Consider the following 14132-nt stretch of genomic DNA (forward strand, 5'->3'; position numbering starts at 1 on the left):
TTGTACGCTGATAGGTTTGATCTTGGTCCTAGAAGGCGATATAATTTTCGGAAATTATTTTCAAGTTGATTTTCCTTTTTCTTTATGTGGGTTTTACAGTTCAGCTTTTTGTCTATATGTAGTCCCAAGTACTTGGCTGAGTCCTGTTGAGGAATTTGCTCTCCAAAGATTGATATGGCAGGAATGCTACCTTTTCTAAGGGAGTATGTGATATGGCTAGATTTTTGGCAATTGGAAATCCGTATTTTCATCCGGATTTGAGTCCTCATTGATTCCGGATCATGATTTATCCGGCCTGGAATCCGTATTTGAGTCCTCATTATGTGCTAATATGCACGTGTCATCAGCAAATGTAGCTAGGTGTGTGTGTGACTTAACACTATCAATAAACTTCTTTTGACTTCAAAACAGATAAAGTGTCAATGTTCTTGCAGGTTTATTAGACTGAGTGCGAATTTGTTTGTAACATATTAATACCTAATTTTGATAATAACTACATATTTTAGGTTTCAAATGTTGTAGAATAGACACTCAAGATTATGAAACGAATTTCAGAAATCTTTCAGTATAAACATGGAACAATTATTAACACCAAAAAGCCAGTAAATAATATTTAATTTCTGATTATGCAAGTAATGGCAAATTTACATCAATGAAATTGACATTACTTTTACATCTCCGTTTAAATGTGCTCTTTTGCTGATTATTATATAAACACTATATCAATAAACTCATAATTCTAAATACTGTATTATATGCTTCAGTGATGCAGAAGTGTTTGGTTATCTATCATTGTAAATTAATTTGAAATATATTTCAACAGTCTTCAAGATTAAATCATTTTTAATGTGCTTGTAATAATTTTATTTAATAATAACAGATAAATGAAAGATTTCTTGTTTGAAAAATTATGTTCTGTTATATAGTGTGATATTATATTCCTAAGCTTTGTTTAAATGATTATGTTAGGATGTGTTAAATATTTCTGACAATAAAAGTCAGTATATACCATTTTGGTATTTACAGCGATTTTTTAACCTATGCCTGCTTTTATTACTAATCCATCGTATTTAAAGACAGTGTGTCAGTATTTCCTTGTAGGCAAATGTTCAAATTACCATTTAATTTACATTTCTCCCAGCTAACTGGTACATTAACAAAATTATTGCTGATAAAAAAATTGCTCAACTGTACACAGTCTCCCCTACAATACGTAAGCAGCCGTACGGAATAATTTCTAACAAAAACATACTGGAATGTATTATTATTGCTGAACACGTTGTCTAATTATGATATAAAAATAAACGCAAAATGCGATAGAAATTAATTAACTAACTCTTCGGTTGGAACAAATATCGTCCGCTCAAAACACAACTTTATATGCTTGGCACATAGTAATATAAATTCAACCGCGCTAAGCACGCAATCAATTATCAATAATAAATTATATAACATCGATTGTTCTGCGGACTCTTATAAATTACGCAACTGTGAGCGACGAACGCAAAAGTCTTATAAAATATAATAATGGCAGTATTAATTACGAAACTAACTAAAAGAGCGCACGAATACGGAAGCCAGCACTCGATAATGCTTTTCAATCCAATTATTGCCTACAATAACAATAGCAATACATATATTCTAATTAAAAATAAAGAACTGCAAAGGCAATTATCGTCATACGACGAGAATAACTTTGAAACAATCGAGCGTCGCGCAGTGATTGCCTCATAATATGATATAATGCATGAGTTTGTACACTAACAATTGTATGTGAACGTACGAGTATATTACAAATAGTGTTTTATTTTGGATAAAGGTGATGTGAAAATTACTACATAACATATTTCTTTCAATTTTCCCATGCTAATATTTCCTTAACAGCCATTTGTAAGCATTTAGCGGAGTTATTTAGATTATGTAGAAGTCGATAATCTCGATAATTTAAATATATATTCTGTTTTTAATATTGTAATTACCATTTTTCGAGGTGTATAGAGTAGGGCGGGTGTATAGGGTAGACCGGGCAAAGGTTTACGCGTAAAAAGGTCCATCACCGATATCATCACCGAAAATCAAATATATTTTTTAACAACAATATTTGAAAGTAGAGGGAACAAGATTTATAACCAGCTATTACCTTGATTCTTGTTTGAAAATCCTTAACAAATACATTTTCTTTACAATAAGAAATAGCAAACTAGTTGGTTTGGTATTTTGCCTTAAGGCAAGTTTCATGAATTTTCCGATATGTGTAAATAATCGACTTATTCAATAAAAAATAAATTAGTTTATGAGTGATTAAAAGTATTCCGGGTGGACTTATTACACATAATTGAAAACGAAGAAACACATTAACTCGGAGTATTTTCTAAAAGCAATTTTTGAAAAATCAATATTTTTTATAATTGAACCAGTTTTCATAGGACTTTGATGGTTTAGTATGTTCATTAAAACCAAGTACTCTATCGTTATACCAAGTGAATCATATAATTTTAATTTTAAAAAACGTCAAAAAGCTACTAATTTTCTCAAACTCTGATGAATTTTTCAAATTAAACTACTTGTTGTAAGGCTGTAATATTTCAGTAAGTTCTATAAGACTATGATATATATCGACAAAAAAAGTTCCATAAAGATCGATTTAAATTTTTTTTTCAACAGAATTACAAGAAAACGGTTTGGTAGATTTTCACCTAAAACTAATCAGTAGATATTATTCCCAACTAATATCTGTCAAATAGTTTTTGATTTTTCAAAATTGATTCGGTAGTATGAGCTCAGATGTGGTCGATAAGTTTAACAATTTATTCCAAATTATAAAGAAACGGCTTGGCAGATCTCTACCAAAAACTAATCAGCACGGTACCGAAAGCAATAACTTTCGAACGGTTTTTGAATTTTTATAATCGATTCAGAATTGCGGGCTAAAACGTGGACGAAATTTTTTTCACTTTTCTGCCATTTACAAAGATATGGCATGGCCAAACGTAGCGCAAAACTGATAAACGATAGTCCTCATCGAGATACATCAAATGGCTTTTAAATTTTTTAAATCGGTCCACCCGTTTTTGATAAAAGGCGATTTACGGCAAAAAATCAATTCGTATACACGCACACACATATACTTTTTAAATCCAAATTTGGTCTCATTCGATTCAGAATGGCTTGAAACGTCGAGAAAACATAAAATTAGCGAATCGGATTTTTTGATGAAAACATAAACTTTTTCCTTCGGGAAGTTAAAAACACAATTAATTTAAAAGGCATTCGATTCGTGTTGACGGCAGAAGTGCTGATTTGTTTTTCTCAAAGGCAGGTCTAGCATTTGTAAAGATTCGTGGTAAAAATGACCGTTTATGAAAATAAGCACGGGGCATCCGGTTTGAATGATTCAGAGTTTAGAAATGCGGGAAAAAGGTCGAAAAATTCCGGAACGCCATAAATCCGAACCTTTATTTATCCAAAATACCCTTTTCATATTGAATCAACGGTTTTGAAAGTTACAAAATATAATATAAACAAGAATGGCGTATTTACGAGTCAAAAAGTGATAAAATTTAGTAAAAATTATCAAGTCAATTACTAGTAAAAAATTGGAAAATATTGAAAACTGTTTACTAAATTTCCAATAAATACCCAAACTCTGAAAATTGGCAAAATTTACCATATTTCAATGGCCTAAAATTTAACCAGTTATATGTAGCATTTTGTCATAAGAAAAGTTAAAATGATCTGTAATATACATGTAAATAACCACTTATTATCAAGAATTAAGTTTTAGCTATTTAGATAACATTTTCTACAGTGTAAAATACACAATTTCTGCTTTGACTGACAATCAAAGCAATTTTCAATTGATATTTTTCCAACAAACTTATGTAATCTGTGATTGTATTAATTGCAGGTCCTTAAGGCGCGGCTCATTTCTCCAAACATTAATGAATTTTAATAATTTAATCTGTATGGATGAACCTAATATTTTGGACACATTTTTATGAGGCCCATGACAACTTTTGTGAGAGCGTCAGCAAAATCAAACTTGTTGGTCCCGACAATGAAAATGGGAGTCCACGGTAATTGACATGAAAACAACATGTTAATATTTATTTACTTATATTGTTGTATATATATATATATATATATATATATATATAAATCATTAATAATAGTTATAAATGCACTTTAAAATTAAAAAAATGCATACTTTAACAAAAATGTATAAGTTCGATTTGTGGTTGCAATATGTTTGAACTTGTTTATTAATATGCTATTTGTTGAAAGGCTTATGCTTGGCAACATTTTTTGCGTTTATTGAGTCTGTTATAGTTTTATTGGATACTAATAATAAAAGTTTAATAAATGGTTTAGGAATTGTAAAACAAATATCGAATAGAATAAGCGTTGTTACTGTCTGCCACAAAAAAGATTGTACTTTGAACAAAATTGGTCGGAAGATGTAAGATTTAACAATGATTAAGCCTTACAAAATTGTCGCTAAGTGTTCACAATCAAACATTTAGTTATTTTTATTATTTTGAATTAAACTAATGATCGTGCTTTAAAGCAAATTACTGAAACCTCCAGTAGCGAAAATATTTTTTTTAAAAAAGCTTTGAATTGTTTTCAAAATTTTGGAAAAAATAGATTTTTGAGAAAAACATTGGACAAACATTGATACAGAACCTATAGAAATGTAAACAGATTTTGTACTTATTAATAAAATCTCTATAAAATATATGATAATTTGATCTGCATATGTAGAATAATCATTTTTGACTCCCAAATGGCATTTTTTTTTAATTTTGTTATTGGATCTACGAAACCGCTTCATCTGTCTTCCCAAAAACTTAATCAGTTCTTCATTTTTTCAATATAAATAAAATAATTTTTAAATCATTGAAATTAGATTGAAATGGATCGATGGAAAGTGTAATTATACTAAAAGTAAAAAAACACAGGTTATTTTTTCAAACTTCATTGAAGTATTTATATTGTATTATTTTATAATCCTCTTTTATAATTCTGAAAATTAGAAAAAAAATCTAGATCGACCATTGTACAAAACTGACAAGCGCTAATCCTTATCGAGTTACATCGAATGGTAAATAATTGAAAACGGTCTTGTTATTTTTGAGAAAATGTTGCCAAAAAGTAAAAAATTAGCTTACGTGCACGCATATCCTTCAGAGTAATCTGAGACTGACTTAAAACGTCAAGACAACATAAAATTAGCATGTCGGATCGTTTGGCAAAAATACAAACTTTTCCTGGGGGAAGCTAAAAATGAAAGAAAACATAAATTTTTCACTCTTTTCTATACTTGCTCCCCCCATCAGAAATCAAACCGCTAAACCTGTCCGACTTATGTCATGTTTCCCGGAAAATGAACGTGAATAGAAAGGAAAGCCCTTGCTCGAATATTCTTTCATAAGTAGCTTCGTGTTACGATTACTTATTGACTTATTGACCGACAGGCACCTACATGTATGGCCAGCGTTGCGTGGAACAATTTTGTGTGTATGTGTGTATATATATATGTATAATATAGATATAAGTGTGTGTGTGTGCGTATTGCCGAGTAGAGTTATAATTACAAATTAATATTTATCGATGTTATTACAACGTGATTGAATCATAGGTATAACGTTATTGAGTTATGCCCAGAACAGTAAATATCAGTATTTTTATGATCCACTTAAATGAATTCTACTATTACCCCAAACTTTGAGTAGAATAGACAGAATGAGTAATGGAGTTTTAATATAACTATATATATGCATGATTTATATCCAATACACTTATAATATTCAAATTAAATAAGAAACTATTTACAGGTAATTGTAATCGTAGCAATTAAAAGTTAAATAAGATTTAAAAACGAATTTATTAGACAACTTTAAATCTATAATATGAAACTGATTTTACGAATTTATTAACTTCCCATAGACTCTCACTTACTCTATGGCATAGAGTAAGTTATAGTAATCGTCCATCGTAAATGAAAATTTTTGCATATCTTTACGTTTCAGCGGTTTCTGAACACTTACAAAGAACAGATGTATGTGTATGTGCGTGTGTATGTTTTGTGTGGATACAATTTTTTGTCTACGTTTTCGGGAGCACAGATTAACTGATTTGAATAATTTGAAAGTTTTCAATTTCTATAGATAAAGAGACGAGTTGTTTAGTTTCTTGCAAAGTCGTTCAAGCAGTTTAAGAAATAAATAGTAAATAGTTCAAAAAAAGAACATTCCACTTGTAATGATGGAAAAAAGTGGTGAATAGTTTTTGGCAAAGACAGCCGTTTCAGAGATACGGAGGTAAAATTGCAAAAAATGGAAGTTTTTGAATAATTCGGAAAATGTTTTGCTTGTGGAGATTCGTTTTTAAAGCAGACAATTTTTTTTTACTTCAATTTTTTTTTAATTTGCAATTGTTTTTTGTACAAATGTGCAACATTTATATCTTAAGCTTCGAATAGCCAATACATAGTCTCGATAACTTATTAAGAGTTATTCTAGTTTATTTGTGTAAAAATATAAATTGTACCACTGTGCACATACTTAAACCATAGAGTAATAATGTTTTCATATGTTATATAAGTAGACAATTTTTTTTATTGTTTGCCATTGAATGAAGGGTAAGATGCTATCCAAATCGTATGAATTTTAAATGAATTACTAAAAACTTTCATGCTATTTCTTATTATTTATTATTTATTATATATATATATATATATATATATATATATATATCTGTGTGTATAAATATGAACACACCACACTTTGTTTTTCGCATAAATTTTGTTTCATTGGTTTAAATTATGACCGTGATATGTTTTATCATTAGTGTAAATTCTTACAGCAAATGTATATATTTTAACACATTATGGAATATTCATTCTAAATTATGTTTAATTATGTATGAACTACCAACTTTCTATGATATAGCTTGACGGCTTGACGCTATACTAAATTTGTGAATTGTGTGTAGGAATAAATGGAATTATCTAGTCTTTTATTTGGCCAATGTATGAAAAATTACAATCATACTAATTTAGTTTGTTCTTTAATAAATATATTTTGAGAGTCACTGATTATATTTATGAAATGTAAATAAATAGTTGCTGTAATTATTCCTCTGCCAAATCAAATGCAAATAAGTCCACAGTATTTCACAATTAATCAATTTCTAGAAAAAGAAACAGCCAGGGGGCAAAAAAATCCACCGTTTTACTTTTAATTAAAAAATATTTTATAAAATAATAGCTACATTATTCAATCAATACGATGCAGTTTGATTATTAGGCTAAACAAAAAAATTAAAAATCATGAAATGCACATTTTATGGGCACATTTTTATATAAAAATCGCAATGCATACAACTTTCGTATAGAATTCATCAGCAGAGTTTTTTAGACTTTTATTTACAGTTTTTTTCATTATACACACTTCGCCAGTGTAAATGTTTAGGCGGTCCTTTTTATCTCAACCGCATTTTAGCTATTCTAGGGGTTATATAAAGAACTATTGAATCTGCTATAAAAATAACAAAAGTACTTAAAGCTATATAAAGCTATTATATAATATATGCTTAAAATTTATGTTCAGATATCGTGAACTAAACAAAGGTGCTTAAAAACCAAGAGACTAATTACGAAAAAAATACTTTTGTTAAAAATTTAACATAGTGGCCGTTTATCTCATGATTGCGATGACGCCCAAGGCGATGGCTGGCTACACATCATTTTTCTTCTACTTTAAAAAAGTATTGCCAAAAATGGCATACTTCATTTATTCTTGAGATAATGGTGGATGACCTTTGAACCACGCTTTGCCCTGTATATATGTTAATAGTAGCTAAATTTGATGTTGAATTGTCACCAGGATAATGTAAAGATTAGGCAAACCACCTGGCATAGGTGTAATCAATAAAAATATTAAATTAAAAGTAAATTATGTTAAAAATAAACAATTATTAATATATATAATTATAAGATAATATAATTTAAAAAAATAGATATTTTAATTCAGCTGATAAATATTTCTGACAAAATACCAGATCAAGGTTATACGTATACAATGTTATCTCTGTTTATTGAATATTAGCCATTATTTTATGAAATTCCATTAAAATTGAAAATAAAACATTGGATATATTTTCCCCTTGGCTGACCCGTTTTACCCCGCTTATTGGATTAAAAGAGATAGATGACAAAATTTAGGAAAACCACATTTTCATGATTAGAAATTTACTGCGAGTTCGATAGTTATCAATTCATTAGCAAACTTCTTGATAACAGAGAACTATCTAAGAAGGTTGAAAAGAAAAGCGCCACTGGATTTAAGTCATCAACTCTCCTGATAAAGAATTGAGACAGCTTAGTCATTATTTATAAGAATTTATTTTATAAGTAAATAGTTAAGATTATATAATTATCAATAAAATATTGTGAATATTATATCGTAATGGGAATTGAGTTATTTTTCCAACATGCCCCAATAGTATACAATGTCCCTTTACGGCCGACAATTGTAAATTCCACAATTTTATTGAAGATCCTTAACTGGACAGTTGTAAACAAAAGAGAGAATAAAATAAAAAAAATGTTCGATAGTTATGGATTTGATACGCGTTATGTGTTTTTATGTAGTTCATTTGGCTTAGACAGTATATATGATTAAAGTCAAATTGAACCTTTGTGCCCCGCCCCACTCTCTATATTTATATAAAAAACTGATTTAAAACATAAGACAACTTGCTAACTTCCCGTAGGGTAAGTTATTGTAATGGGCCGATAATCGGAATTGAAAATTTCTACATTTCTCGACGTTTTGAAGATTTCTGAACATTTTGGCATACCTCAGAAAAAATGGATGTGTGTGTGTGTGTGTGTATGTATGTATGGATACAAATTTCCAGTCACGTTTCCGGGCGAACGGATCAACCGATTTGAATGGTTCAAAAAACATTCGATTCCTATGGATAGGAAAAAGAGCTGATTAGTTTTTGGCAAAGGCAGGTCCAGTCGTTTCGAGGATACGGAGCAAAGAGTGCAGAAAATAGAAATCAACTTTTGAGAGAACGGAGTATCCGATTTGAATGATCTAAAAAAAATTCAATTAGTAATGATTGGGAGAAGTGTTTATTAGTTTTTGGCAAAAGCAGGCCCAGCAATTTCGAAGATACGGAGCTAAATATGGTAATGGCAGTTTTTGAGAGAACTAAGCGTCCGATTTGAATGATTCAAAGAACTTTCTGCTTGTCTTAACAAAATAATTGATTTTGGAAAAAAAAATTTTGTTCAAATTTTTTTTTTTTCTTAATTTTTTGTATATCGAAAATAATTCAGATTTTATTTTTAATTCTGACTATAGTTCTAATATACTTTGAACAAATAATTTCAACTTTGCAATTCAGTTTATATAATTCTTATAAATATTAGACAATATTACAATATTTATAATAATCTATTTGAAAACATTCAGTATTCCTCGAATATTTCGTTACGGTACAGGAAGTTCCAGCAATTTGCCTTAAGGCACGATGCCACCCAGCCCACTAGTTATAGTTCATTTTATAAAACAAATAACATTGGAATATTATGTGATACATAATAATTAAATTACTATCAATATTTGTAAAATTTGCATTCATCAAAGTGCTGCACTTACCATTACTGCAAACGCTTCCGGAATCCATTGGACCGGAACTGTCATCATCATCACTTTCGTCCATAAGAGCATGATCGCTGCTGTGCCGCCTTGCGCTTTCTAATTGTGATCTGTCCGACGGCATCGTCCTATGCAGCGTCAAGTCCCGTGGCGAAGGAGATCTACCCGACCCGTGGTCACGGATTCCTAAATCTGATCCCAAGATCCCTCTGTCACTTGCCATTACATTCGTGGTTTGTCCGCCGCCAGATAAAATGTCTGTTATCATGAATCTGGATCGTGGTGGAGGTTGGAGCAGTACTCCGCTTGCTCCGTTCGGCGGACAAATGCCTCCGCCGCCGGCTTGCTGGACTGTCATTTTAGGAATTTTGTGACCGTATTCGGCGATACCTCGGAGATTTAATAAGTGCGATGTGATCTGCTGGTGAAGGTAGAGCCGATTTGGGGTGTCCTGAAGAATCGCGTCGTCTAACCGATCGGCAGGAAAACCATTTGGTAGACTCCTGGCGGTTTTTATTGCAGACTCGAGCGGTAATTCGTACAGTTTGATGCTGGTTATTGGTAAGTTTTGTCACATTGACGAAATAAAGGTTTTAGCACTTTTAAAAGTCTTCTAAATTCTAATCTATCCAATTCAGTTCAACCGTTTTTGTCACAGTAGATTGTCTAAAATAACATACTAGAAGAAACTCAATAAACTACAATGTTTTTGCTCATTTGTATGAATAAAAGTCACTATTTAGAACCAAATTTATGTTCAATAAATTATTCAATAATTTTGTCATTGATTTAAACGAAAGTTTGTTTTGCAATATAAAATTACGTTACATTAAATACACTTTATGATTATACATCCATTATTAAATGAGTTCTGTTATAACGTTAATGTTATTTCAAGCACCTTTCCTGGTATAAACTATATTACGTATTTAGCCGCATGTAACCGATTTGCAGCGTGAGCATTTCATCCATTATTGCATGTTCAGCGCTTTAACTTTCATTTAATATTTATAACACACTCTTGAAAGTACGTAACAATGATGATGATAATAATAATAGTTGACCTATTTCAGTTCCTGTTAATTATATTCTTAGTCAACAGTCAACACATATCACTGCTAATGAGTAAAAACTCACAGATTATATTTTCACGTTCATGCTCGGACTAAATTGATATAGTTGACAAATTATTATAAAATTCACTTGAAGATTGTTCGTATAACGTTGGAGTTGTATAATTAACATTTAACTTCACAATTTATTATTCTATTAACGTTATTCAGATAAGTAACGAATTTGTTAAGAAACATTTATGCAATGGTCACTCAGGCGTTTGCGTGCCATAATTATTCAGCAATTAATATTTTCACGCTCGTTAGTCGTACACTTCGATTAAAATAAAGATATAAGCAGTCTTGAATTCTTGTTGTAATCGTTGTTATATTCACAGTTCAGTTTTTACAAATATTTTATCACTTTTCATATTAATTAGAACGAATGTAACTTGAGATTGGGAAATTTTAAAACAAAGATTAATTCATATCTTGAATAGCACTAGTATGTTTCGCATTTGCACAGTTCATTTATTAATACACGTTTAACTGACACTATGGACAAACTCATTTTTTTTTATCTTAATTATATTTTCTATTTTATAGTTAAAAACGATCAAACTAAAGAACAAAAAACACGTACGTAACAGTCCGTTTGTCAAAAATCCTTCGTTCCGCTTACTTCGAATGATTATAGTATACTAAAATCGTTTAGCGTTGAACCGAACTCAGAGTCTCTTTCGAAACTCCGCCTTTGCCAAACGGGGCGTCCCAAAGATTCTCAGTCAGGGGGCGTTGCCAAATCGTATTTTGTTATAATGAACGCTGTGACTGTGATACCTAAGGTCTGGGCTTGGAGGAGTGGGGATTATGCGAATTCTATTTTTTTCCGTGACTTCTTAGGCGTTTCGGCACAAGCGCAGTTCGTATGCGATTTTGGCTGGCTAATCTGACTTTTGCCCCAAAAATCTTGCGAAATGGATAACGGAGTAGGATATTTATTTTGTAATAAATCTTCTTTTATCCATAACGATCACATTCATTTTACAAACAAGACCGAGTAAATAAATTAATTTAGTGGTGCGTGGCATCACTAATTAAGACAAATTGCTGGAACTTCCCGTAACAAAATTAAAATTAACTAGCGGTGTATGGCATCGTGCTCTAAAGCAAATTGCTAGAACTTCCTGTACCGTAACTGAATGTTCGAGGAATATTAAATGTTTTCAAATAGATTATTATAAACAAATACTGTAACATTGTCTAATATTTATAAGAATTAAATAAACTGAATTGCAGAATAAAAATATTTGTTTAAAGAATATTAGAACTTAAGTCAAAATTACAATTAAAATCAGAATTAATTTCTATATACAAATAAATATTTTTTGAAAAAAAACATTTTTGAAAAAACAAAAATTGAGACAAAATTTATTTTTCTAAAGCAATTATCTTGTTAAAACAAGCAGAAAGTTTTTTGAATCATTCAATGCTTGCTATTTTTTGCACATTTAGCTCTGTATCTCCGAAACTTCTGGACCTGCCTTTGCTAGAAAATAATCACCCATTTTCCCCGTCATTACGAATTGAATGTTTTTTGGATCATTCAAATCGGATGCTCCGATCTCTCAAACACTCGATTTCTATTTTCTGCACTCTTTGCTCCGTATCGCCGAAACGGCTGGACCGACCTTTGCCAAAAGCTCAGCAGCACATCTCCCTATCAATAGGAATAGAATGTTTTTGATCGGTTCAAATCGGTTGATCTGTACGCCCGAAAACGTAGACGAAAATTTGTATCCATACATACATTTACACACACACACACACATCTATTTCTGAGGTATGCCAAAATGTTCAGAAACCTTCAAAACGTCGACGATTGGACGATTACAACGTTGGACGATTACAATAACTTACACTACGGGAAGTTAAAAAAAATTAAATGCTTTCTATAAACAAATTGATTGTTGAATTAAAAAACAAACCTTTTTTCAAAAATTTTAAATTTTTTCATCTTTTGAAATATTTCGCAGCTGCGATAGCTGCGTAGAGACGAAATAACAAAGCGCGTAAGCACCGCGTTGCAGTTAAAAAATAAATACTGGTACGGAACAATGTGAATAAATTTAATTATTATTTTTAAAATCTCTATGAAATATCTGATAATTTGATGTGCATATGTCTAATAATAACGCCAAATGGCATTTTTTACAAAAGTGTTTTTCACTAGATCTGAAAAATTATTACAAAAATTATCAGTTTTTATTTCGTCAATGCAAATAAAGTGTTATTTGAATTATTTGAATCGAACGCTTCGTAATCTCAAAAATTGAATTACCATTTTTGACGCTTTTTGCCCCGTATCTTCGAAACGGGTGGACCTGCCTTGTCCAAAAACTAATTGTCTCTTCATCAATGCGAATCATTCAAATCAGTTGATTCGTTTTCTTGAAATCGTGGACTAATTTTATATCCAAACACACATACACACAACATTTTTTTCAAACGAATGCCAATATGTTTAGGAGACCTTCAAACTTGAAGACATGCATAAAATTCAATTTCGATCTTTTTGCGATTACTATAACTTATCCAACGACAAGTTAAATTGTGGTGCCTGGCATTGTGCTTTTAGGCAAATTGCTGGAACTCTCCGTACCATAATTAAACATTCAAGAAATAAAAATGATGAATGATTATTAAAAAATATTCAAAAATTTATAACAAATGTTTGAAATATTTTTAAATACTATTTTAAATAGATTATTATAAAAAGTGTGAATTTCATCGTTCGTATTTTATAGATCTAATATAATATAAGTGCTTATATTTAGGCAGTGACCTTTATTTATGTTTACAATAACAACTGAATGAAAACATAAACATACCATATCGGAATGCATCTTATTTAAGACCTGCTCTTTACGTCAATATGTATCGTCAACAATCTATGAATCAAAGTGCTTTTAATCATGTCTATCGTTTCATCTGTTCGCCCGAAATCGTGGGCGAAAAATCGTATCCGAGCCTACACTCATACATACATTATTTTTTTCTTAAGTAACCCAAAATATTCAGGAGGTCTTGAAACGGAAAAATGGGCAAAAGTTTTCACTTTCGATTTTCGTGCTATTGCTATAACTTTTCTTACTAATTGTAAGAATAAGAAATTTAAAAAGTTTCAGTTGTAAATTCAATGATTAGGCAGGTACATATTGTACACACAACTTCTAATATGTGCACGATTTTTATTTAAATAAAGGATGCGACCTCAATATAATTTTTAAGTCTACGTTATTTAAATGTTGTATGATATGTATTGTTATTTTTAAGTTAATTTCAACAGTTTTTTATATAAAATCTTATATGTAAGTGGCGTAAAAAGGGCCATCTAAGCCGT

At 30.5% G+C, this 14132-nt stretch overlaps 1 protein-coding gene across 1 annotated transcript in view; it reads right to left on the minus strand.

Annotated features, from left to right (window-relative positions):
• LOC113373983 (homeobox protein B-H1-like) overlaps positions 1 to 10035 on the minus strand; it is a 60524-nt gene extending 50489 nt beyond the window's left edge. The window contains exon 1 of the mRNA XM_026614244.1: positions 9678 to 10035. Within this exon, the coding sequence (XP_026470029.1) occupies positions 9678 to 10035 (358 nt within the window). The remainder of the gene's footprint in view (positions 1 to 9677) is intronic.
• Positions 10036 to 14132: the final 4097 nt, after the last annotated feature.

The sequence above is a fragment of the Ctenocephalides felis genome, unplaced genomic scaffold (genome assembly GCF_003426905.1).
Source record: "Ctenocephalides felis isolate EL2017-DRISC unplaced genomic scaffold, ASM342690v1 CF-g0.4_SCAFFOLD_01604, whole genome shotgun sequence".
Lineage (NCBI taxonomy): Eukaryota > Metazoa > Arthropoda > Insecta > Siphonaptera > Pulicidae > Ctenocephalides > Ctenocephalides felis.